The sequence below is a fragment of the Protomyctophum bolini genome (genome assembly GCF_963924005.1).
Source record: "Protomyctophum bolini genome assembly, chromosome: 4".
Taxonomy (NCBI): Eukaryota; Metazoa; Chordata; class Actinopteri; order Myctophiformes; family Myctophidae; genus Protomyctophum; species Protomyctophum bolini.
The window spans coordinates 2,069,610-2,096,971 of record NC_137865.1 but is presented as its reverse complement, the minus strand read 5'-3'; the positions used below and the strand labels follow the sequence as shown (position 1 = coordinate 2,096,971).

Here is a 27,362-nt window from a genome sequence, read left to right as displayed (position 1 = left end):
AGTGGTTGCACCACTCAAAAAGAGTTCCCCAGGGGCTGACTCTGGTTCCGGACATTGCACTCGCTCTCTCTCCACTTCTCTGTCATTCTGGCCAATCACAATTGTCTTAAATGTTCCGCCCTCACCATTCATCAATCAAACCATCTGTAAATATCACACGCACACACAAAGCTGAGCATAGGGGGATAGCGTCAGACTTCGCTGCTCTATTTACGTCATCGTGACGTTCACGCGTCTGAGGCGGTCACGTGATCGGGCCGTCCAATCGTGTTGGCGGCCTCCCCCCACTTCTGTTCTGTGGCTGCTGGGCGGGGCCCGTTTCAGCCTGCGATGTCATCAGGGTGCTGCGTGATGATGTCATCAGTGTGCTGCCACCTGCAGGCAGGGAGGGTGCAACGCTGTGGTCCTTCCAGCGTCGCGCTCCAGACTTGCTGTTGTACTCATACACCCTGTTTGACACTAACGCGCACACACACACACACACACAAACACACACACACACACGACATTTTCTCTTTTTTCATTTTTTTTTGAGGCAGGACATCAAAACACAGAGGCACAGACTAATGGTGGTTTGTAAAACAGCTCTGATTGATTGATTCATTCGTTCGTTCGTTCATTCAAAAAGTCCTAGGTGTAATAGTTAGTACGCAAAGGTTAAAATTTAGAACTCAAATAACCTTAGAAATATAGTAGCCTACTGTGTGTATATACCTGGATCCACCTCCTCTCCATCAAACACTGTGTGGATCTTTGTCACTTCCTGAAACGGAAGGAAGTATGTGAAATCACGTTATTGCGACCCCAGGTCGCATTTACTATGAAAACGTGCATTTCCCATCAGACAGTCCGTCCTGTCCGTCACCCCATATCTTCATATATGGCCATGCTTCGTGACATCATCATCATATTAAGCCCATATGGGAATGCCAATACATGGAGATGCCTGATGTCATCAGAATTAGCCAGCAACTCTAAATCTAACCTCAGACCTCAAACCCTTATACGCGACATCTCATGCATAATTGCATATATGGAGCCGAGCTGTTCTGACATTCCATATGTTGATCCTTCTCCTCATATCAGTTTTGGGCAGAATTTTTCCCGATAGCTTCAGTTGGAAACTAGTTCTAAGATTTATTTCATTCATTGTTGTTAATAAAACACTTACCCATTTACCCATTTTTCTTGTGGGCTTTAGAGCCAGGCCATAACAGTAGCAGTACAGTAAGTATATAGTGTCTCAGACTGATGACAAAATGCCTAATATCTTCCCCGTTGAATCCTGGGCGTTACACATCGTAAACACATGTAGAGACAAGGACGATGTTCTTACCAGGAAGACGTCTGACTGCATAGGTTCTGCAACGGGACAGAAACAAGCGCTGTCAGATAGAAGTATCCTGTGTGTGTGTGTGTGTGTGTGTGTGTGTGTGTGTGTGTGCGTGTGTGTGCGTGGGTGCGTGCGTGCGTGTGCGTGTGCGTGCGTGCATGCGTGACAATTAAGGTTCACTCTTACCAGGTTCTTCTTCTGTGAGGCTGTAAAACAGGACAAGTGAAGTGTCAACAACCATCATTCCACGTAGGCCTACTATTCACTGTCTCCTCAGCGCACTCAGTTGGAAGCACCATAGCACCTTGACTAACATGTCCTAATGCACATTGGCTGCATTGCTGCTATGCTCACACACCTTTTAGTAGCAAAGGTTTCCTGCCTTATCTCCTTTAATACAGTGACGGTAATACATATATTGTCAAAAAAACATTAAAAAAGCCTTTTAAAACTAGCCGAGCAACAAGCCCACAATGCGTTGGCTATTTTCATTACTTTTGTGCAACACTCTTTCATGATATATGGTATACATAGTTACTGTACGAAAATACATGACCTGGGCTCACTGCAGCTTACTGTATATAAACTCACAGTTTTGTCCTGGGCTCACAGCAGCTGAGGTCCAGGGTGGAGAGCCAGCGACAGCAGCAGTACAGCAGGTAGACCAGTAGGGGAAGCAGCAGCATGAGGCCCAGAGCCATGATGAACCAGACGTACCAGTCCGCCATGCTGAACGTGTTCTCTGTCAGCGTGATGTAGGTCACGCTAGGCTGCCGAGGAACCGTTATGTACATCTGTTAGCTCTGTTAGCATGACTTATGTCTGTGAGTTCTATTAGCATGACTTATCTGTTAGCACCGTTATCGCGATGCAAATCTGTTAGCTCTGTTAGCATGACTTACGTCTGTTAGCTCTGTCAGCATGACTTACGTCTGTTAGCTCTGTCAGCATGACTTACGTCTGTTAGCTGTTAGCGTGTCGTAGTTCTTATAGCATGACGTAGGTCTATTAGCGTGACATAGTTCTTATAGCATGGCGTAGGACTGTTAGCGTGACGTAGTTATTATACCATGGCGTAGGTCTGTTAGCGTGACGTAGTTCTTATAGCATGGCGTAGGTCTGTTAGCGTGACATAGTTCTTATAGCATGGCGTATGTCTGATAGCGTGACATTGGAAACAAGCCATCCAGGCTCCTGGTGAATGAATCATGACTAGGTTTGTCCCGATCTGACCACGTGATCGGAAATCTGTGCCGATCACGCCATTTTCAAGTGATCTGAATCGGATCGGGAGCAAAAAAATAAAAAGGACATCCCTAGTATCAATATTATAACCATATCATGGTATTAGACTGGATGTTGTGATATGGCTTAAGTGTTCTATAAAAATCACACCCGTGTGAAGTGAACAACAAGCTCATTCCGGCCAATCACAATTTGCGTCCTCACTTTTCCGTCCTCACTTTTCTGTCACCTTTTTATCCTCAATGCGTAGCCTACTTTGCTCAGCCAATCAAATCATTGCTATGGGGTGAGCTGATCAGCCAATCAAATCATCGCTATGATTGACACGAACACACAAAAGCTGGGCATAGTAGGGCCTAGCGCCCCTCGAAAAGATAAATATTGGACCGGGGAAAATCTATATCGGCAGATACTCCAAATCAAATGATCGGGAGCAGAAAAACGTGTTCGGGACATCCCATATCATGCCCATAAATTATGTGTCAAAGAATATTTGCTACGTGGCCTGAAATTTTCAATCCAATATTTCACTGAAATGTACTTAGTTAGTGTCTGCTGCTCCCGGACTTACGGTGGTGGTGGTGATGACCGTAACGAGGTCCGGGTCATACACCTGGATGTCGATGATGACCGTGCCCGTCTGCGTCCGAGCGGCGCGGTACCCGGGGCTCCCCGGGGGGGCCACGGAGCGCCGGGCACCCCCCCCGGCCCTCAGGTTCCCGTCAGACACGAGCACGGTGAGGCTGTAGCGCCACACGGTGTCGGCGCCGCCTTCGAAGTCGTAGGGCTCGTTCAGCAGCAGCCTGGTCACGTTGGAGCCCGCCGACGGGGAGAACACAAAGTGGTTGTTGAGGTTGCTGCCCCCTGGAGGACGACACCATATACGACACTCATCTGAGACTCTGTGTTTCTGTAACGGGCCTTTTGTACTAGTTTCTTGCGCAATAGAGCGTTGCAGTCCCGCCCCCTACCAGGGCCCAGGAAATGATTCCCCGTTCATTTTCCTCATAGACTTTTCAAAAAGTATTTATTTAAAGACCTTTTAAGTCTCATACAAAGCCAACTCGAGTTGTGACAAATCATGTCAACAAACACATTATTTTGGGCCGAACAAAGAATTAGAAAGAAGAAAAAAAACGGCAGGTTAAAACTTTTCTTCTTTGTAAATATTTGTTTGGTCCAAAATATTGTGTTTATTGTGATTATTTGTCACGACTCGAGTTGGCTTTGTCCGCGGTTTAACCGTCTTTAAATAAATACGCTTTGAAATGTGGGAAAATGCATTGGGAATAATTTCCTGGGCCTGGCGTGGTCATGAAAGGGGGCGGGACTGCGACGCTCTATACTTGTAATCGGCTGTGTATGTCGGTGGTGTCGCTCTGCCAATCAGGGTATTACAGTATGTCGGTACATTCCACCAGTCAATGAGAAGCCGCTGTTCTCCATGACGTAACTAAAGTACGTTTCAAAATTGGTATGAGGTCAATAGGGGGTATATGTATTCGGCTGGGTATGTGTGTATGTCGGTGTACTCCACCGGGCAACGAGGGACCACTGACCACTGCTGTATTTCAAACCTATAGACGGACTCAGAGCAGCAGTCGTACCAGCAGTGGTGAGCGCACCTCATGGCGCGCTCTGCTTGCGCACAAGTAGGCCATTCATGTAGGCCGGCTTGTGTGCAAAGTGCAAGTTGGCAGCTCGACAGAGTGCATTTCTAGTTATTGTACTAGTTTCCCCTGGTGTTGTGCATGCGTGTGTGCGTATAGATGCATGATGACCATAATATTTGGTGGTGGTGACATTACCGGAGATGGTGTAGATGAAGGACTGGGGGGGTGAGTCCTTGTCCGTGCAGGACAGCATGAAGCCCTGGACATTTGTGCCTGACCTCTGACCTTTGGGGACCATCAGGGTGGTCCGGTTGGGCCCGCACAGCGGAGGCTCGTCGTTGGCCTCGGTGATGTTAACGGTAACCTGAAGCGAAAAACCGAAGTAAGGTAGCCGGCCTGTCCACTGTACCAAGACATCAGAGACACATATTGTCTGCCCACTGTACCAAGACATCAGAGACACATATTGTCTGCCCACTGTACCAAGACATCAGAGACACATACGGTCCACTGTACCAAAACATCAGAGACATATACTGTCCACTGTACCAAGACATCAGACACACATACTGTCTGTCCACTGTACCAAGACATCAGACACACATACTGTCTGTCCACTGTACCAAGACATCAGAGACACATACTGTCCACTGTACCAAAACATCAGAGACATACTGTCCACTGTACCAAGACATCAGAGACACATACTGTCCACTGTACCAAAACATCAGAGACATACTGTCCACTGTACCAAGACATCAGAGACACATACTGTCCACTGTATCAAGACATCAGACACACATACTGTCTGTCCACTGTACCAAGACATCAGACACACATATCACCAAAGGAGAGTTTGAAAACTGTGATATCAGAGCGGGATATCAAGTGGAACAGAACCACCTTTGCATGAATCTGCATCGAGAGATTTCGGTACATGGTACGTTTTGTTTTGATCATAAAATTGTTTCCCTTTTTGCTTTGGCAATGTAGAAGTATATTGCCTCATGCCAATAAAACCCCTTGAATTGAATTGAAATAAATTGAGGTTATGTTCATAATGAACCACTGGGTGTCTGTCAGTGTTTCACCGTAGCGGTAGCAGACAGCGGTCTGTGTGTGTGTGTGTCATGTTCATATCGAACCACTGGGTGTCAGTGTTTCACCGTAGCGGTAGCAGACAGCGGTCTGTGCGGGTCTCCGTCCGAGGCCCTGATGAGCAGCCGGTAGGATCGGGTGGTCTCGTAGTCGGGTCGGGTCAGCAGGCTGATGCTCCCCCGCCCGGGGTCCACGAAGAAGATGTTGGAGGACGCTGCGCCGGCGCCCCCTGCAGACACCAGCGTGTAAGTGACGGGAGTGGGAGGGAGGTCGTCGTCTGTGGCCGACACAGACCCGATCACGGCCCCTCCTGATTGGACAAAAACCACACAGACACTTGTTGTGGTTATTCTGATACATTAAGATTTACAGGCAGCAACAATTGTGATAATATAATATCACCGAGCAATCTTCGTTCCAATTCTCACCAATGGTCATGAAGTGTGGCTCATGTGACCGAAAGAATAAGGTTGCGGATACAAGCGGACAAAATTACTTTTCTCAAACGGGTGCCTGACATTTCCCTTTCGCCTGGAAAGGAGCCAGCTTAGGTTAGGATGCCCCCCGAGCGTCTCCCTATAGGGAGGTCCTCGACTGGGAGGAGACCCCTGCAGGGGCAGACCAAGGATCAGACGGGGGGGATTATATCTCCAAACGAGCCTTGGAATGCCTCCCCCAGAATGAAGGAGCTCTTATGGAATGAAGTTATTAATGTTGCTCTGGAGAGGGAAGTCCGGAGCTCTCCGGTGGAGCTGTTGCCCCCGCGACACGACTACAGATAAGCGGTTGAAGATGGGTGGAAATAAAAAAATGTAAGAAAAAAAAAAAACTAAGCCCGGGAAATATTGTTTTCATTCTGATACCGATGACTAAGAACTTAAGTGATTATTATTTTTTGCTTCCATCGACAAGGTAGAGCTTTAGATTTTATACGTACGGTCGAGAAGCTCCGAGACGCTGAAGAAATACGATGCACTTGCAGGATTGAAGACAGGACGGAACTCGTTCACTGCAGTCACCGTCACGAAGACAAACGCACTTCCTGTGAAGAGCGATGACACAGACAGACAGACAGACAGACAGACAGACAGACAGACAGACTCAGTTTTAGTCACATTTTAGTCAAGTCCATATAGACTTGACTACCACTGGTGTGGGGATGCTCAAAACGGGGGGTGGGCTGCTTAATAAAGCAAACATTAAAAGTCCATAGACTTGGCTTCCACATGACATCATGAGTGAAAGCCAGACATTGGAGCACTTGAAACAGTGTGTTTGTGTACCTGTCAGAGACGTGTGTTCTTATGTCAGAGAGGTGTAAGTTCTTACCTGTCAGAGAGGTGTAGGTTCTTACCTGGTTTCTTACCTGTCAGAGAGGTGTAGGTTCTTACCTGTTAGAGGTGTGTTCTTAACTGTCAGAGAGGTGTAAGTTCTTACCTGTCAGAGAGGTGTAGGTTCTTACCTGTCAGAGGTGTGTTCTTACCTGTCAGAGAGGTGTAGGTTCTTACCTGTCAGAGGTGTATTCTTACCTGTCAGAGAGGTGTAAGTTCTTACCTGTCAGAGAGGTGTAGGTTCTTACCTGTCAGAGGTGTGTTCTTACCTGTCAGAGAGGTGTAGGTTCTTACCTGTCAGAGAGGTGTAGGTTCTTACCTGTCAGAGGTGTAGGTTCTTACCTGTCAGAGAGGTGTATGTTCTTACCTGTCAGAGAGGTGTAGGTTATTTACCTGTCAGAGAGATGTAGGTTCTTACCTGTCAGAGAGGTGTAGGTTCTTACCTGTCCGAGAGGTGTAGGTTCTTACCTGTCAGAGAGGTGTGGTTCTTGTCCCGAGCGCTGACCATCAGTCTGTATTCGCGTTTGTCCAGCAGGTTGGCTTCAAGCTCAAAGTCCAGGTCAGCGGCCAGCTGTGGAGGAGGTGGACAGGGAGGGGCTAATGCTGATTTGAAACCTTTTTTGGTGTGGAGTATAGTTTTGTGCCAGGGACCCCATATCGATGTGTCTACGGCAAGCCCCCATAGGTCCCATGTTAGACCCAGAAATGTTGTTTAATGTAAACTTTTTGTCATCCTATAGTTTAGCAGATGAGATTAAGCTTGGTTGCTAAAAAGTTGCAAGTTGAGCAATTTGAGTTATTTACATAATACTGTATGTGACCATACCATTAAAGGAGTATTCAGTGATTTGGGTGATTTGGAAAAAACCCCGGTCCACCCCGGTAACAAGATGCACATGCACTCATTACAGTGGGGGGACACGCGACAGGCCAACAGTACGCACACCAAGGCCCGCCCCTGCTCGATCATGATTGCCGGAAGGCCCCTCTCTATCCTGATTGGATGAAGGCTGGGCCACCTATAGGGTTAACTGGGGACAGGGAAGAACTCCTTATATGGTCAGCACACTCTATAGTAGGGAGGATTATCAGAACAAAACAAAAAAATAAGTGATATTTGAAATAAATTTGAAATCACTGAATATATACCTTTAAAAGTCCAAATTTCATAATTCTTTAAGTAACATGTGACAAATGAAACTAGGGGGTTTTCATGATTCTGAATCCATTCCAAGCATTAGTTTTGCACAAAACAGCCATAGCCGTCATCACAAATGTGATGAGGTCAGCACATTTGTGCGAAACTAATGTTTGGAATGGATTCAGAATCGTCACATGCTACTTAAAGAATGATGAAATTTAGACTAAAGTGTGGCTCCAAGCACCCACAGGGGGTCCGACGGAGCCTTATGGGCAGTCCATACTCTCTCCGACCATCAAACTTTTCGTCGGAAAGCTCCGGTACAACTACAACATGACGTCACTCGCAACTTCTGAAACGCATTCCTCCGAATTTTTGTTCTGAAAGCTGCACTCCCAGATGTTGTGACTCGCCGAACTCTACTTCGGAGAAAAAATTTAAGTCTGATCTTTCCTACGAAAAGTTTGGTGGTCGGAGACGGTATGGACTGCCCTTTAGTTTGAGATAAGACGATCAATGGATTTACCACAATGTGATTGGGTGTTCTGGGGTCCAGGGCAAAGATCATCTTGCAGTCGAGACAGGACAGTCCGGTCAGCTCGTACTGCGTGAAGCTGAGCTCCACGTCGTTGTCTGTACACGTTACCGTGGTGACGACAGACCCCGCCTCCGCTGTCTCCAGAAGCTCCACCCTGACATGGACACAAACAAACATAAACACAATGGCGTTTGTTTCCCTGTCACAATGGCATGCAGGGAGACTAGCAAACATGTAAACAAAAGTACAATATTTCTATTTCAAATGTAGCAGAGTTAAAGTCGCGTTGTGGAATAGACAACGCTAAAATAAAATAAATGTTTAAAGGTGTAGTGACGTGGCTCTGACGTTTCTGAACCAATCAGAGCGTCGCATCCCTTCAGGCAATGGGACGGTAGCTAGGCGCGGTAGCTATGCTACACGCAGGACGCATGTAGTATGTTTGTTTACATGTCAGATAGTCGGCCAGCTGTACCAGTTCAGTGCTTTGTGGCTTATTTCTACCCTATACTATAATGTTTTCAGATATTATATACAGTATGTGTTGTGATAGAAATACACAAAAATTCAAATGTACCCATTTTTTGGCATCCATTGTTAGGTATGCTCATGATGACCATGGATGTGGTCTAAAAACATAAAAAAACATATTTTTCATTTCACTACACCTTTAAATAATCAGTGGTGTAAAGTAACCAAGAGCATTTACTTCACTTCAGTGCTGCTAATACAGAACTCGCCTAAAGTCGTGCCAAGATTCACGGTAAAGCACACCCTCTCGTGTAATATTGCTTCTGCCAGCATTAATTAAAGGCATTTGAAAATATGTTTACAACAACGAGTGCGATGCGTGCGGCCATCGACCTTGCTTACTGTACTTCGTGCTTCATGTATGTAGCATTATGAACGTGAGCTATCATGAACCACTATAAAGGACCGTTTGACGCAGATCTATCCACGTCAACGGCGGTATAGACCGCCGAATAATGTAGATCTACGTCAACTGCCGGGGAATGTGTTAAGTATAGTGTATGAGTGCAACCTGCTGGCAGCAGGCACACAGGCGGGGGGGTTGTCGTTGCGGTCGGTGACGGTGACCTCCAGGGCCAGGGTGTTGGTCAGGGGCCGGGGCTCAGAGTGGCCCCCCAGCGTGGCCGTCACCGTCAGCGCCAGGGTGGGGTGGTCCCTGAGGGGTCCGCTGTCACGGTCCATCCTGCCCGAGACCCACAGGACGCCGCTGTCTGGAACACGGATCGGGCAGAGAGTGTTAGAGAGGCATGGGGGCTGAAATTCCCTGAAAGGACAACACATGTGTCTAATACTGTCTATAGACTAGAGCGTCGCAGTCCGCAGCGTCCGCGGCGTAACCGTCTTTATATAAATACTTTTCGAAAAGCCTATGGAGAAAATGAATGGAGAATCATTTCCTGGGTCACTCATCGTTCTGAAAGGGGCCGGCGTTGCAGTCCCGCCCCCTCGAGAGAGACCCGGAAAATAAATCCCCGTTCATTTTCCTCATAGACCTCATAGACCTCATAGATCACGACAAGTAACTCTTGTCGTGATCAATCAATCAATTTTTCGGGCCAAACAAAGAATTAGAAAGTAGAAAAAAACGGCAGGTTACAACACTTTTTTTGTTGTTTTTCTTCTTTGTAATTATTTGTTTGGTCCAAAATATTGTGTGTGTTGTCATGGTTTGTCACGACAAGAGTTGGCTTCGTACGACGCTTAAAAGGTCTTTAAATAAATACGTTTTGAAAAGCCTATGGAGAAAATAAATGTAGAATCATTTCCTGGGCCACTCGTCGTTCTGAAAGGGGGAGGGACTGCGACGCTCTATAGACAGCTACTGTAGTTTTTGTGGCAGTTCAGCCTATACTACTGACACTGAATTGAACAGGGTTGAAGTTTGAATTCTTGTTTATGTTGCAGAGACTCAACTTGTTTGAGTTGCTTGATTGATGTGGGTTTGTGTAGGGGACATGCCAACATTAGTTTGTTTAAAGTAGGGAAATTCAGTACTCTAATTATCATGTTCATATTATTATGTGGGTATTTTGTTGAGTAATATATGCGACACTGTGTGTACATTTGTTTTGTGTGGAAGTTGTGGGATTTTGTAGGAAGTGCGGCTCAAGGAAATGACGTTAACGTTTTACAAATCAGTTTACATTATCCGTGAATGAAACAAGTGTTGTGATTGGTCGGAATAATATCGTTTCCAGGGGAAATACATCTGTCGGATGTTCCGGAACGATACTTCAGGACCGATAGCGTCTCTGCGCCTAAGGTTGTGACCAGGTTTTTTTCTCTTCGCATGATGATTAAGACTGGGACAGAGGCTAGGTGTGAAGACCGAGGGCCATGCTGACCAGTAATAGTGCTGTAAATACTTTTGTTCTATTTTCCATTTTGATCACTGGTCGTCTGTGTGAAAATTTGGAATAAAAATAACCACTTCTTCTCTGCATCCGACCAAGGACTGTCCGGAGATTCTTTTTCAGTATCTTTATTTGCTATTTTTCAGGTCAGAGTGACAATCATAGTGAATAGTTCAGACTCGCATGTGTCTATACTCTATAGACATGCTAGTTATTGTCTCCACCAGGCCAAAGGTATGGGGAGAGAGTATGTTTAGCACTCCATCCGCGTGTGTGTGTGTGTGTGTCCGTCCCTCCCTCTGTCTGTTACCAGCTAATCTCCGGCACCGTTAATCCGGTCGATGCCAAATTTTGCGCACACACTCCCTGGATGCCAACAAAATTTCCAGAACGGCCTGTTATAGCGCCACCAGGAGGCCGACTGTTGAAAAACACCTTGTTTTATATTACTATTCTGTCCAAAAATTGCAAATTGTTGCACACTTATCTCTATAGTCATGTGTACAAGACGGATCTGTCCGGTATTTCAGATTCCATCCTAGTTGGCTAACATTGGGTTTCAAAGTTTTGCAGGATTGGCCCGTTTTGAACAAAAAGCCTCAAATCATGAACGGAGCGTGCAATTTAAGTGAATTCTTTCACGGACTTTCCTACTTGTCATCAGTTATAGTGATATAGTTGTTATCATAGTGAACAGTTCAGACTCACATGTGTCTATAGACTGCTAGTTGTTATCATAGTGAACAGTTCAGACTCACATGTGTCTATAGACTGCTAGTTATTATCAGTAATAGTGAACACTTCACTCACATGTGTCTATAGACTGCTAGTTATTATCAGTAATAGTGAACACTTCACTCACATGTGTCTATAGACTGCTAGTTATTATCAGTAATAGTGAACACTTCACTCACATGTGTCTATAGACAGCTAGTTATTATCATTAATAGTAGACAGTTCAGACTCACATGTGTCTATAGACATGTACTCGTTATCGGTGATGGTGTACGTGATGTAACCGTCCTCCAGATCAGGAACCACAGCCGTGATGTTCGCCACGATGAACCCCGGAGTCAACTCCTCACGCAGGGTGAACGAGGTAATCGTACTGCACAACATGCACTCACACACACACACACACACACACACACACACACACACAGTACTGTACACAGTGCTTTTGGATCATAATATAAGAAACAAGAAACAAAAATATAGGTGACTTCAACCAATTAAGCTGCTTGTCGATAGAGCTGTCACGAATACAAAGTTGACGATTAATTGTGACGTATGACATTGCAATTTAATTGTGTTTTCTTGGCATTGGACATTGGAGCGTTACAGTTTGCATGGGGCAGACATGACAAACACCTGAAATATACAAAGAAATGGCTGACACATTTAATACATTTTAATATATATATATATTTTCTTTCCAAAACATTTGCAAAATAGTAGAAATAACTGATCTACTATTTATGCTACTTTTGATCAAATGTTTGATTCTTTTTTTCAATGTTGGAAATGATAGAAGATTATGAAAAATCCTTATTATCTCAAACAATAAAGGCCTATTCATAGTCTGGATTTTCGGTGGTGAGGTGACCACCGCTCAGGTGGTGAGGTGACTACCGGAGCTGTAATAACGTGGAGCGGTGGTGAGTAAGAACAGAGGGAAGGGCTGGGGTTTGCTCTTCACTGCGGCTCAGTGACGTCATGTTGTAGTTCGGTGGTCACCTCACCACCGAAAATATTAGACTATTCGCTTAAGGGCCTTTCTCGGCCCCATGCACCCATCTCCCACTCACTCACTTTAAGAAGGTAGGCTTGTTGTCGTGCCTGTTCAGGACGTGGACAATCAGCATTTTCCACACGGTGTGAGTTCCATCACTCATGCTGATGTTCAATATGTAGCTGAGAGAGAGACAGAAAGACAGACAGGTTCCATCATTTATACTGATGTTTATTATATACATAACTGTGGATCAGAGAGCAATATTATCCATCTGTTTCATGTCATGGATGCCCACAAACGCATGTAACCACAGACCCTAGCTAGCTAATCCCTGTCAGACGACAGACCGTGTCTATTTTACCTGGTGGGGTCTGACTGGTAGTCCAACTGTATATATTACCTGGTGGGGTCTGTCTCAAAGTCAAACTGCTTGGTGGTGAAAATGACTCCTGATGCTGGGTCAATGTCAAAGCCAGGAGTGGGAGGGGACAGGCTGAACTGTAAAAAAACACACACATGCACGCGCACGTGTACGCGCGCAAACACACACACGGGCATACAGAAACGCACGCACGCACGTACGTACACACTATAACACAACATTTTGGAATGGACAAATAGAATGCATTATGTGATGAAAGGTCAGTCTTACAGTCAGAGGCTTGTCCTCCGGGTCGGACACAGTGGGGCAGTAGAGGTTTCCTGGGGCAGATTTCTCTACTATGTACAGTGTTGTCTCTGTAAGACAAATACATGTACGAAATGTATTGGCCACTGCATGGACACTGTGACCTACTACACAGATGCACATGGCACATGCAGTGGGCCTATATAAGCTAGTGGTGAAGCTCTATCTATAGAGCGTCGCAGTCTGCCCCCTTTCATGACGACGCTAGAACCAGAAGTGACAATTAAAGACAATTACGACAAAAGCAAAGCCAACTCGAGTTGTGACACATCATGACAAATAAACACAATGTTTTTCGCTGATCAAATAATTTGTAAGACGAGAAACGGAACAAAAAGTGTTCTATACTGCCATGTTTTTATTCGTACAAATTATTTTATCGGCCCAAAACATTGTGTTTACTGTCATGATTTCTCGAGTTGGCTTTGTCCACGGTGTAAACGTCTTTATATAAATACTTTTTTAAAACTCTATGAGGAAAATGTACGGGGAATTCACTTCTGGTCCTCAGGAGGGGTCGGGACTGTGAAGCTCTATAGTGTGACAGTAATCATTGCTATAGAGTGTTTATTTCCCCTTCATATTATGGTGAAAGGTTTAATGAGTATAGAACCTTCATGGTGAAAGGTTTAGTGAGTAGAACCTTCATGGTGAAAGGTTTAGTGAGTAGAACCTTCATGGTGAAAGGTTTAGTGAGTAGAACCTTCATGGTGAAAGGTTTAGTGAATACAGAACCTTCATGGTGAAAGGTTTAGTGAGTAGAACCTTCATGGTGAAAGGTTTAGTGAGTACAGAACCTTCATGGTGAAAGGCGGGCGGTTCGTCTTCGTCTCGCAGGACGACGGTCAGGGTCTCCATGACGCTGTCCCCTCCGCTGTCCAGCGCCACCATGTGGAGGACATAGCGGTTTGGGAAGGACTCAAAGTCCAGCTCTGAGGTTCCCGTCACTGACACCTATACAGTCAGCCATACGAGGAAAAGCATCAACAAGTGTCTTTTTTGTTGGCTACTCAAAAATAGCAGATCAAGCTTTGTGCCATGCTGCAAGCTTATACACCTACTATTTTTGGAGAAAAAAAACCTTCTCTTCTGGGGGTCTCTTAAACAATATTCCATAAAAATATTTCTCATCAAAATGTATACAGCAATAGATGGCCTTACAGGTCGAAACGTTGGTTTCTGTTAATAAACTTCCAGCATCGTGGCTATGAGTGTGCGGCTCTTCTCTTTCCGTTATTCATCGCCTTAGGCCTTTAGCACCTCATTAATATTGGTGTACGCCCTTCTCCTGCCTACTCTTCTTTAATATTCCACAATGATGTTTCACAAAAAAACAAATATATATAATATAGTATCATTGGGGGGCCCTATCATATGGGGGCAACATCAGTGAAAAACTTGCATATTATTTTAAATATATTCCTAAAAAAGCTGGGAACTGCTCCTTTGGTCCATCCATTCGTGGGACATGTGAGAATGGTCCGGTGAAGGAAAAAAAAGAAAAGTCCATAGTGGGTGTATATTTTCTCTATCACTCTATCACTAAACACGGGTGAAATTCACCCGAACACCTGCCTGTAGAAAAAACCAGGGATGTGGGCAGGGAAACTAAACCTACCTTCTATGATGTCACTGAGCATCATGAAGGTACTGAAAGACCCGCCCACCTCAGACATCAGCGACATTATGATGTCACTGAGCATCATGAAGTGACTGAAAGACCCACCCACCTCAGACATCAGCAACATTATGATGTCACTGAGCATCATGAAGTGACTGAAAGACCCGCCCACCTCAGACATCAGCAACATTATGATGTCACTGAGCATCATGAAGTGACTGAAAGACCCACCCACCTCAGACATCAGCAACATTATGATGTCACTGAGCATCATGAAGTGACTGAAAGACCCACCCATCAGCGACATTATGGCAATAACCAAAATTTTATTCTCCACGTGAAAATCACCCGTGTTTAGTGTTCTAGGGTTACGTACATGTGGGTACTTTACCCCCCACCAAACGGGGTGCTCACCAGAGCATGTGAGCCGTTGCTCATGGACACGGTGAAGGCGGTGGTCAGCGGGTCAGGGTTGACGATGACAGGGAAGCCCGTTTCCAGGGAGACGCCCGGGGTCAGCACGGTGACGCGGAACACGTGGACCGGAGTCCCGGCAGGACTGTTCTCGGGCAGGCTCACCATCGCCGGAAGACCCGGCAGAGACAGCTCTGCAACCCCGCCTGGAAAATAATCGATCATTATTTATTTATTTTTTGCAAGCTGATGACCGCTACTTACATTAAACAGAAATATTGTACGTTTGACTCTACTCTGTAGGGACCCACACGTATAAAAATATAGGAAAAAATAAAAATCTGCATTGATTACCCTGTAGATCTGCTATTTTCCCTAGTCATAAAATGTAAGATATTTTGTCTTTCTTATTTATTTTATTTTGTATTTATTAATTTTTTACATTTTTGAGGAAACCTACATTTCAATATTCTCCAGTTGACCGGGGTCTGTAGCCTTAATTCTTTCCCCCTCTACACCAAATCTCTTTGCCCCAAAATAGCCGATCTACAAGGCCACAGTTTCCAGCATATACACATACATGTCTTTATAGTACAGTATAGACCTACAGTAAATACAAAATACACCATCATGGGGCTCCATTTTCGTCACCGCTAAACCCCTTATCCCTAAACTATCCCTAAACCTTTTTTGCCTATTTTGCAAAACATTTTTGAATAGTTAAAATGGCCAATACAAGCTCACAACGTGTCAATGTAGATTGGCTAGTTGAACTATTCAAAAATGTTTTTCGAAATAGTAAAAAAAGGCAAAGAAGTTTAGGGATAAGGGGTTTAGCGGTGAAGAAAATGGAGCCCCAAATCTCTTTGCCCCAAAATAGCCGATCTACAAGGCCACAACACGGCTATTTTCTACAAACGCTCGCCTATTATGACCTATTATGCCTATTAGGGACGATGGGATTAGTTTAGTTTCCAGCATGTACACATACATGCCTTTATAGTACAGTATAGGCCTATACAGTAAATACAAAATACACTCCAGCAGCGTGTATAGTACTCACCTTGCATCATCCACGAGCACAAAAGCACCAGGAGATGGACTCTGTCAGCGGACATTATCCTCGTCCTGTCTGTGCAGAACATATCAGACTGTTCTTGAATGTTCCGGAGAAAGCAGTTAGTTAGACTGAACGTGGACATAACACGCAATAATGAAAAAGAACAAAAAAATAACTAAGAACTAAATAAAAACTATAATAAAAATTCAAAAGTGATAACTAACTGATCTGAAACTGTATTGTGTCAGTGTGTTTACTAAAGTAACTAAAACAAACAGGAAGTATAGACAAATTTGCCTTAGTTTTAGTCTCATTACCAACCGTAACCGAATTTAATAGATATCTTTTTTTAAATGGTATCTTTTGTTAAGTTGTTATTACACAATAGGCCTACTATTTACTGACCTTTTTGAATCCTTCACCTGACACACCAAAGTATGCAACAAAAAACCCACTACAACTAATAGAAACTAAACCAAAAACTAAGCATTGAAACAAAATAAATAAATGAATTAAAACTAGCAAACCTGCTGCCTTAACAAAAATAACTAAATTAGATGAAAATCATATTCAAAACTAAACTAAAACTGAAGCATATACACAACTATTATAACCTTGGTGCAGAAAGTATCAGACTTGAATGTCCAGGAGAAAGCTGTGTTAGGCTGGACGTGAGTACGTGGACACAGCGTGCAGCAGTCGTCTCTCTGGAGACACACTGATGGACGTCAGTGTTGCTACGAGGCGTTCTGTTGATAGAAACCATGGGATGATGTACTGTACGGTCGTGTTCTCACGTCTGATAAGCTGTCTGTTTATTACAGTTGAATCATCATATAGCAACACGGTTGCTAACTATATAAAGAAAATACAAGCCGTGTGATGTGAAGTGAGGGGCGCTCTTATCATCGTACACATCATGCATGGGTAACTGGCGGCCCCAGGGCCCACATGCGGCCCTCACCTTCACTTAATGTGGCCCTCATGGTTAACACTGATATACTATTGATTTCAGCTGTTACAATGACCCGCTTTAATTACTTCAGTCTATATGACTATTTGACTATTTCAAGACTATAGTATTTGAAATTGTTATTGTCTTTTTTATGTCCAATGCATTAAGTTGATAAAGTTAACACAAGTATAAATGCATTTGAAATAAAATAAGAATGTTACTTTTCAGGATTCCAGCAAATAAAATAATTCAATTCAAATATAGGAAAAAAAAAGCTGATCTTAGCTTGTAGATCGGCTATTTTTGCTTACGACAGTAATAGTAGCAACGTTTCCCTCTGGAGTGAGTGTGGCATTATAGTGGCCCTCTCCATCGTCAAAGTTGCCCATGGCAGGGCCGGATTAACACCTCTGAGGGCCCCTGCAGGGCACTGAAGCTTGTGTAAATCTTTGTGTGCGCGTGTATCACGCGGCACAAAATCTTGGCTGTTTTGGGCAGTTTTGGCATGGTTTTATGCTGTTTTATTGGCCTATTCCCGGTCGCCTACACCACCCCAGAGTGACAGCCAGGCAGTAACGAACACATTAATTTTATTTGACCCACATAGTAAGCACCAGTGTATTTCAGTGTTTTTAGCTTTTTTTGTCAAGCCACCTGACGCACTATACGCATGCAGAATGAAAACAAAGCAATGCTGGATGGCGGGCGTATACGTCTTTTATTGCACCAGAATCACCTCTCTACTTGACCTCATACAGCCTAGTATGAGGTCAAGTGGGTCAACCCGTGGGTCTCGACCCCTCGGGGGGTCGCCAAATTATTTTGGAAGAGTTTGAAGAGTTTACATAGTACACAGTACATGCATACACCTTCCCTAATGATTATATTTGGTTTCAGTATTTATTTGTCTCTATTATTAAGGTTATTGTAGCAGTCCATTTATATTGGGGGTCAGGAGGGGGGTGGGGGTCCCGAGTCATTGCCAAAGCATTTCCGGCCAAAAACATTGAGAACCCCTGGCCCAGTGGGCCCACCCACCTTGAACTACAGCCAATCAAGCGCATTGTTGCTGCTTTACACATGTTGCACTTTTCAGCTGCCTTAATTCTCACCAACAATAAAACACTAATCTTTTTAGACACCATTTATTTCATTCGGATTAGCAGTGACATTTCTTTTTTTTAGGCCCCTTAATTGTGCCCAAGGGCCCGTGGGCACGTGCCTAAAGTAATATTTGGCTGACATTTGACCTTAATTTCTCCTTTCATTGTCAATGTCAAAATATTGAGCCGTGCGAGGACAAAAGCTGTATATAGGAGGGGCTAGCTCCCCTTAAAAAATGAAAGGTGTGTTTTAAATATGCCACAATAAGTCACATTAATTTAACGCAGTGGGAAGTAACTAAGTAAATTTAGACAAATATTGTACTTTTAATGCACTGCATTTATTTGAAAACTTTAGTTCCTTTACTTTGTAGATTTTGATTATTATTACAATTTACAAACCATGCATTAACCACTTCAAAATAGCCAGCGTGTAGATCTGCTATTTTGAACCTATTTTAAAACTTGATGAGACATTCTGTACTTTTGGTAATTGAAGTACATTTTGATGCATGGCAACACTTTTGTACTTTTACTCAACAAGTACACTTTCTATATTACAGCATTGATACTTTTACTCAAGTAAAACATTTGAGTTACTTTTTTCCATAAGGTCATGGGACCCCAACTTTCAGCAGCTGTCACAGATTTCAGATTTGGAAACTGAATTTCAGTCTTTGTGATATTGTGAGATGTGTTTAGACACCTTTACAAGCACATTGATGAAGACATTTCTTGGTAAGGAATTTATTCACAGATTGTTGTGACCAGTGGTGTGAAACGGTATCACACAAAGCAGCTTTTACCCAATGAAAACAGATGCTATCAAAATAAAAAAATAATGCTGTTATAGACTATAATAGCTATAACTTTGCAAATTTTAAATACATAATTTGTCTCCCATTTGACCCACAGATAATGAAGAGGTGCAATTCTTTACAATCTATATAGGTCTAAAGTCAACAAATATCTTTAAAGGCGCAGTGAAATGAAAAAGACGTTTTTCACACTTTTAGACCATATCCGTGGTCATCATATGGGCATACCTAACAATGGATGCCAAAAAAATGGGAAAATTCTCATTTCTGTGTGTTTTTATATCAAAGGTCCATAAAAACGATTGTATTATTTATTTATTAAAACGAAAACGTGCTGCGTGATGACGTGTAGAGATACACATCGATAAAAGCCAATAAAAATGAAGCTCACCAGTTTAATTCCCCATGTCTGCGCATCCATGCAACACAGCTGCTTCTGATTACAGATTACTCCGTTTTTATTTCCATTCAAGATAACATTCAGACAGTGTATTACTCGGTTTCAACTTAATCATCACGCTAAAATATGTTTCTGAAAACATTATAGGGTAGAAATAAGCCACATAACAGTAAACTGGTTGTGCTGGGCGACCGTCTGATTTGTAAACAAACACATACCACGCTGTAGCGCATAGCATAGCTACCGTCCCTAGCTACCGTCCCATCGCCTGAAGGGATGCGACACTCTGATTGGTTCAGAAACTTCAGACCGGTGTTTCATGTGGAAACACCATTTTCATGTTGTTCACCATTTCCGTTTCACTGCGCCTTTAAGGCTAAGCTGAACCTTTCAATTCAACATTCTTAATTATAGACAATAGATGTTTGGATCTCTGATTAGATTTTTTTGAATAAAAACAGAATATATTACTACATAACAAGGTGATCAGAAATCAAATATATTATATAAACATTATAATATAATATAATATAATAATCAATTTATCATTGAATTTCTTCTTCTACGTCGTGGTGGCACTGCGTCCCATGATGGACTTCTTAGTGTTTCTATCAGGTTTCAAAAGGATTATGTAACACTTTGGTCCAAACAGCGCCACCAAGATGCCAAAACTAGAAGCTAAAATAGCAAATACCTCCACCACATCTGCATATTTGCCCGGAGAGCTGATATATGCCGGGATGAAGGCTATCCACACGGCACAGAAGATCAACATGCTGAAGGTGATCAACTTGGCTTCATTGAAGTTATCTGGAAGATTCCTTGCCATGAACGCTAGGAGGAAGCTGAGGAGTGCCAGTAAACCAATATAACCTAGTAACACTGCAAAACCAACTGTTGATCCCACTTCACACTCATAGACTATCTTATCACTGTTGTATTGTGTGTTTTTATGAGGAGTCGGTGAGGCAGACACAAGCCAGGCTATGCAGATTATTGCCTGGATGGAAGTGAGAGCCAGAACTGTTCCTCTCTGCTGTATTGTGCCGAAAAACCTCAGAATGTCTGCACCCCCAGGCTTGGAGGCCTTGAACACAGCCAACACCACCATAGTCTTTACCAGGATACAGGAGACACACAGCACAAAGCTGATCCCAAATGTTGCATGCCTCAGCTGACAAGTCCAGAGTCTGGGGCGGCCAATGAACAGGAGTGAACACAAGAAACACAGTTTGAGTGACATCAGAAGTTGAAAGCTGAGTTCTGAGTTGTTGGCGCGCACCATGGGTGTGTCTCGATAATAGATGAATATGCCCATGACAATGGCACAGAATAGTGTGCCTATCAATGAGATGGTTGTCAAGGAGATTCCCAAGGGCTCGTGGTAGGAGAGGAACTCCACACTCTTGGGGACACAGTGGTCACGCTGGGGACTGGACCAGAAGTCCTCTGGGCAACTTGTGCACTCTGTAGAGTCTAACAAAGAAAAGATGATCAAAGAGACAGTATCAGCCTGAAGATAACCTACTCTACATACATAATATGAACCTACCAGTCTCATTGCTGATCTCTCCCTCAGAACAAGCGATGCAGTCAAAGCAGCAGACAGGTTCTCCTTTCCTTCTGGCCACACGGGTTCCAGGGGAACAGCTCTCACTGCACACTAGCCGAGGAGGCTACAGAGGAAAGCAACAGTGATCAGTGTCAGTCTAAACTCTAAACTAAATTGCATTTACATCATGTGCTCAACATCAGGTATTTTAGAAAGCCAAAGTGACCTTGTTGGTTTCAGAGTTCCAGAAGATTCTGTCTTCATCGAGGATGAGTTCTTCTCTTGCTGATTCTGACTTCTTGTACAAACCTACATTCTGAACCTTTGTGCTTCCATCTGCGAGCCACGCCAAGTTCATGACATCAACGATTGGTGAGGCTTCACTATTCTCATTAAATGATACTTGATCACCAGCTGATGTGGTGAAGTTGATATCTTGCAGGTAATACACAAGCTATAAATGGTGACAAATGGTAGGAAAAATACACTTAAAAACACTATAAGGTGTACCATATATATACAATTGTGACACTGTGGCGACTTGTTATTGGACTTCTGTGCTAGTCATGGATTGACTATAACAAACCCCAAACATTCAAACATGGAGACTCATGCTCTGGTACCAGAGCAGGGATAGCATCCTAGGCCGAAGGTAAATGATTGATTGTGTAATCGTATCTGATCTCATTCATTCATCCAAAAAAGAAAAAAAAAATCTCGAAAGACATTGAGGTCACCCTCATTTGCAGTGTTGTCGAGATACAACATCTTACAAGATTTCAAAGAAATAAACAAAAACAGAACAGCAACATTTCCTCATCGTGTGATGTAGCATGCATGTTTAAAAACAGTTGCAGACACTTGGGGGTTAGTCTGCAATCAAAGATTTAAATTGACCGTATGCTATGGAAGAACAGATCTTATGTTCTCTGAGGCTGTATGTTTTGGACACTCGGGTGAAGAGAGGGGCTGAACTGTCAACTTATCACTTGGTTCAGATGGTGGGGGAACTGACCTGGCAAACCCAATTGTGTAGCGCGAATGAACTGGGAATGACTTTAACTCCCCTCTCCGGCTGGGCTCCTCTGACATCCCTGTGGAGGTTGGTGACCTTAAATAGGTATGGACAATGTTCATGCTGCCATGGCCGTAACAGAGGCAAAACAGTTCGGATAATCTATGGAGAAGGACTTTTGAGCGACACCAACGTGCTTCTGGAAAACTATCGGAAATGGTAGGAGGAGAAAGTGAAGAACCATCCAGGCTGTGTACAGAAGAGATGGCACTCGACAACTTCCAATCAGGAAGTTGTCGGGCGCTGGAAGGAACACTTTGAGGAACACGCCTGAGCGCAATGAGATCAGATCCACCCTCTCGGACAGGGGCAGAGCTGGAGGATGACGGGGGACCGGCATCAATCTCCCGGGAGGAAGTCACTGAGGTAGTTAAGCAACTCCCACAGTGGCGAAGCTCTGGGGGGTTGACGAGATCCAGGTCTCTGGGTGGTGACGTGCTGTCTTGGTTGACACGTCTTTTCAACATTGTGTGTAAGTCTAGGCCGAAGGAGTGGCAGACCGGGGTAGTGGTCCCACTGTTTAAAAAGACGGACCAGAGTCTGTCAACTATAGACACATCACACATTACTCAGCCTTCCTGGGAAATGTTGAGGGAGGCTCTGTGGCAATATGGATTGAGGGGGATCTTGTTATGGGCGCAATCCAATATTATATTCCCCAGGGCAGGAGCTGTGTCGCTGTGTTCGGTAGTAAGTCAGATGCATTTCTGGTGGGGATTTGCCTCCACCAGGGCTTCGCTTTGTCCCTGTTTGTAATATTCATGAACAGGATCTTGATGCAAAGTCGTGGTGGAGAGGGTATACGGTTTGGTGAGCTAAGAGTTGCTTCACTGCTTTTTGCGAATGGTGGGCTGGGATACTGGGATGAGGATCAGTATCTCCATATCTGAGGCCATGGTTCTCAGCAGGACTGTGGATTGTGCACTCCAAGTAGGGAACAAGACTTTGCCTCAGGTAAAGAAGTATCTCGGGGTCTTGTTCATGATTTAGGGGAGGACGGAGAGGAGAACAGCCAGAGAATCGGAGCACAAAGAGCGGTATTGCAGTCGCTGTGCTGAGCCAGAAGGCAAAGCTCTCTGTCTACTGAGCAATCTTCTTTCCTACTCTGACCTATGGCCATGAAGTGTAGGTCATGACCGAAAGAATACGACTGTGGATACAATCGGCCTTTAGGATCACCCAGGAGGAAGGCTAATGTTGCTCTTGAAAGGGACGTATGGAGCTATCCCACAACCTGACTCTAGATAAGCGGTTGAAGATGGATGGATAGACACAACATTTAATAATTAAATAAACAAACAAACAAACAAACAAACAAATACATAAAGTAGAAACGTATATAGGCCTGCATCATTTCAAGACGATTATTACTAGTTTCATCCTTGTATGTCAGTAAGTGTTCCAACTGGAAACTCTAGCGAACTGTAATTTCACCTGCCATGGCTGTATTGTCTGTAAAGTGGCACAGCTGTGCCCAGTGAAAGGCCCTCTTCCTGGCACACACTGCAACATGTCATGGAGGGCGTGGGCCAGAGCATACGCAGCCTTGTACACATTATACTCGCCCCTGAGGTCAGACACATCCAGGAGTTTAGTTTCTGCTGTCCCCAGGTCCTCTTGTCCATTACACACCCTTCCACCAGCATCCATCCACTCTGGGGGAAGGGGTGAAAATTTACACTGAAACGTGTGCTCCCAAAACTGCCTCACCTGCAGAAACAAAATCAAGACCTATAATACCTTGTTGAATATTTAAAAAAAACTGGTTAAAAAAATAATTGTTTCATCATGGCTACGAGCCGTGCAACCTCCTTTCTTTGAAACAATATTTAAAAAAGGACATACAATTGAAATGTCAGCTTAAATATACTAAGTTAATCTTGGGGACAGCCAGCATGTAATAATACAGAAGCTGTAGACTCCGCAGCCACAAGGGCATGACTGGCAATAGACTCTCCAGGACAATCACACTCTTAAGCTCTATAGTCTACATTCTGACAAAATGTTTATAGCTATGTGGGTTGTCACACTGGGGACTGACCATAAGCGCGACATCCCGACGAAACACTTTGAGCTTTGGAAGCAAACAAACACTCACCAAGGTGTTTTCGTGGCTGTTGTCGGGGTCGTTTCCGGGCCGTATTTTCAGCAGGAAGTCCCTGAGGCCTGGTATGTCTCCACGGCGGATGGAGACCCCCAGGCTGCCCCTCAGGTAGGGGATGTAGACCCCAGGGCTGTGGTCGTTGGAGTGTTCTATGAACTGCACGCCAGCTACCCACTGGAGACCTGTCACCTTCTGTCTCACCACCTGATTGAGATCATCGTCAACAACAAGAAAGAACATTTATGACATCAACAACAACAACTTGATTTTAGTCCGACACCCCGGCTACCACAAACTCTAACCTAACCCTAACCTCAACCTCACAGGGAAGCCACGTATGTGTCTTAACCGGCAGCACATGTCGGGAGCCACGCATGTGTCGGACTGTTACATTTTGCACCGTTAGTATGTCGGACCAATGCATGCGCCCCCTCCCCGCCAGGCCAGTTTGCTTACCCAGGGCCTGCACAAATTTGGAAAGCAGTTACTTACATTAAATTAAATTGTATCCAAGTGTCAAAATGACAACAAGTTGTCTCAAGAGACTTTACATGTAGAGCAGAGACCCACCCTGAGCAAGCATTGCTTTAACGACAGTGGCAACGAAAAACTCCCCCTTACAGTAACTGGAAGAAGCGTCAGGGAGGCCCATCAGGCTCTAGGGTGGGCGGTAATCTGCCATCTGTCGATGGGAGCCAAGATGTTTGGGGATTAAAGAAGGAAGTTTGTTTTGTGTAGAGACGTTAAATAAGGTGGCACAGTTGGTAGTGCTGTCGCCTCACAGCTAAAAGGTCCTGGGTTCGATTCCCGCTGGGGACGCTGTGGGCACTGGCGGCGTGTTCCCTCCTCCGCGTCATCAGTGCCCATACCCAAGGCGGGGGTTGGCGATAGGGCCTTTCTGTGTGGAGTTTGCATGTTCTCCACGTGTCCCCTAGGGTAGATACCCTCACAAAAACATGCTGTAATCCTGGTCTCTAAAACTACCTCCACCTGGCCAGCCAGGGCGCCTGATGGAGGGGAAAGGAACTGGTCGGAATAACGTGTCCCTTCCACGCGCTACGTCCGTCCGGGGAAATTCCCCTCTGTCAGGTGAAAAGAAGCAGCTTGGACTTCTCATGCATAGAAGGAGGCATGAGGTCAGTCCGCTGCCCCCCCAGGTTGGCAGAGGAAGTGTAGCGCCCAGGATTACATTAGATAATTGGCACTGGGTGAAAAGAAAACTGGGTTACAAAATCGTGGGATAATTTTTTTTTTTTAAAAGAGACGTTAAATATACATAATTACTGAGCATTTAATTTGAGTAGAGGACCCCCTCGAAAGCAAGATGCTATGCAGTACATCTTGAGGGGTTATTATTCATAATAAAGAGTTTCAATCATCACTCCAATATAACCCATTTCATGTAACCTCCCAACCTCGTCCATGAGTTTAATCGCACGGATCCCGTTTTCGATGACGGCCACCACGCGCGCTGTGGAGGTCTTCACCACAGAGACGATCCTCTGCAGTCCGGCGGGATTGCTGTCCAAGGGAATAGGCTCCGCGTAGGCCAGGCACCCCCATCCGGTCCGAGCCAGTTCGGACTGGAAGATGTGGAACGCGTCGTGGCCAAAGTCGTCATCGTGATAGAGCAACCCGAACCAGGTCCACTCGAACCGTCGCATAATCTGGAGCATAGCTTGCACCTGGTTGGATGAAGAAATAGAATAAATAGCTGTCTGTCTGTCCGTCCGTCCGTCCGTCCGTCTGTCTGTCTGTCTGTGTTGTGTCTCCCTCTGTTATGCATTTTTGTTTGTCACTGATGTTTTGTGTGTGGCTGCATTTTTTTTTTATCTATGTGTCCATTTGGTTCCATTTGTACAATATCTGAGTTAAGGGGGTCCTTATTATAAAACATTTGAGAACCACCAGCACTAATGTGCCATATAGTGTCGTATAGTAGTTAATCAGTGTCATACATATATTCTTAAGAAAACCTGGAGACTTGACATTCAATATCAAAATAAGAACATTAATATAATGATGTGTTAAACAAGAAAATTAAGAATTTGCCATGGAGTCAGTGGAGAGTGTGGAACATTCACCTGGACGGTGTTAGTTATGACCGTTCTGAAGAAGGACGGATGTTTAATCCGGTCACTCAGACAGGAGCACATGGCATGGTAACTGACCTGGAAAACACACCACACGTCTGTACTGTAACATAGTAACTGACCTGGAAAACACACCACACGTCTGCACTGTAACATAGTAACTGACCTGGAAAACACACCACTGTACTGTAACATACGGGTGCATGTGTTAAAGGGTAAGACCACTTTTTGAGAGGTTTGGGTTGTTTTCTTAACTTATTATGGGCAAACTATTCCATTCCATGAGTTATTTCGCTCCGTTCTTCTTTCTACACAAATTACTCAAAACAAGACAAAGTTTACATTTTTTATTAAAAATAAAACCGCATGAGCTTTCCTGATGTCATAAACTGTCAGAATCAGCTTTTGTTGCGTTCGTTTATGTGCTAAAAGAGTGACTTTGAGAGCCGTTTCCCCGCTACAATGGAAGCGAATTAACTCATGGAATGTAATAATTTGCCCATAATAAGGTGAGAAAACAACCCAAACCTCTAAAAAAGTGGTCTTGCCCTTTAACAATCCTATACAGTCATGAGTCTGACACACCACCACGCTATAAAGATGACTAGCATAAGCATGCTAACTCACCATGGGCACTCGGTACAAGCCCACCACGCTGGAGATGGCGACGGACTGCGCCGACCAACTGTCGCCCACGACGCCGAGCACCGGCGGAAAGCCCGCGCAGCTCTCGTCCAGCCGGAAGTGCTCCTCTCTCCCGCTGACCAGCGACAGCGCTCCGCCGAACGCCACTCCGATGGTGTAGCAGGTGTCGTAGAGGCGGTATCCCAGGGTGACGTTGGGCAGCAGGCCGGGGTTCTCGTTGATCTCTGCCACGGCGAACGCCATGGTCTGGGCCCATCTGAACATGGCGATGTTGAAACTATAACGCAAAGCAATAATCTTGTTATCGGTTATCTTTTCACTATGCACTACGCACTACACTACACTACAGTTGTCTTTTCACTTTCACCTTTGTGGAAATAAACAACATGGTTATACTAACTATGGCATACATGGGC

General features: G+C 44.5%; 3 protein-coding genes across 3 annotated transcripts in view; all 3 read right to left on the bottom strand.

Annotated features, from left to right (window-relative positions):
- Positions 1 to 27,362, bottom strand: part of LOC308313869 (extracellular calcium-sensing receptor-like) — a gene marked incomplete at its 3' end in the record, with an annotated part of 196,766 nt that overhangs the window by 167,889 nt on the left and 1,515 nt on the right. The gene's annotated exons all lie outside the window — the stretch shown is intronic.
- Positions 245 to 15,309, bottom strand: LOC308313806 (cadherin-related family member 3-like; the record flags this gene model as incomplete). The annotated part of the gene is made up of 21 exons (XM_080761134.1): positions 245 to 375; positions 715 to 763; positions 1,337 to 1,362; positions 1,520 to 1,539; positions 1,925 to 2,103; positions 3,150 to 3,442; positions 4,387 to 4,555; positions 5,358 to 5,599; positions 6,227 to 6,331; positions 6,644 to 6,655; positions 6,752 to 6,772; positions 6,869 to 6,889; positions 7,089 to 7,191; positions 8,288 to 8,453; positions 9,342 to 9,540; positions 11,652 to 11,791; positions 12,496 to 12,597; positions 12,819 to 12,916; positions 13,071 to 13,156; positions 13,904 to 14,060; positions 15,142 to 15,309. 21 exons carry the CDS (start codon positions 15,307 to 15,309, stop codon positions 245 to 247), a joined length of 2,487 nt encoding a protein of 828 aa, XP_080617260.1.
- Positions 20,040 to 27,189, bottom strand: LOC308314884 (extracellular calcium-sensing receptor-like; the record flags this gene model as incomplete). The annotated part of the gene is made up of 7 exons (XM_080762654.1): positions 20,040 to 20,953; positions 21,030 to 21,153; positions 21,256 to 21,483; positions 23,539 to 23,814; positions 24,203 to 24,412; positions 25,624 to 25,893; positions 26,929 to 27,189. The coding sequence occupies 7 exons, from the start codon at positions 27,187 to 27,189 to the stop codon at positions 20,040 to 20,042; spliced, it is 2,283 nt and encodes a 760-aa protein (XP_080618780.1).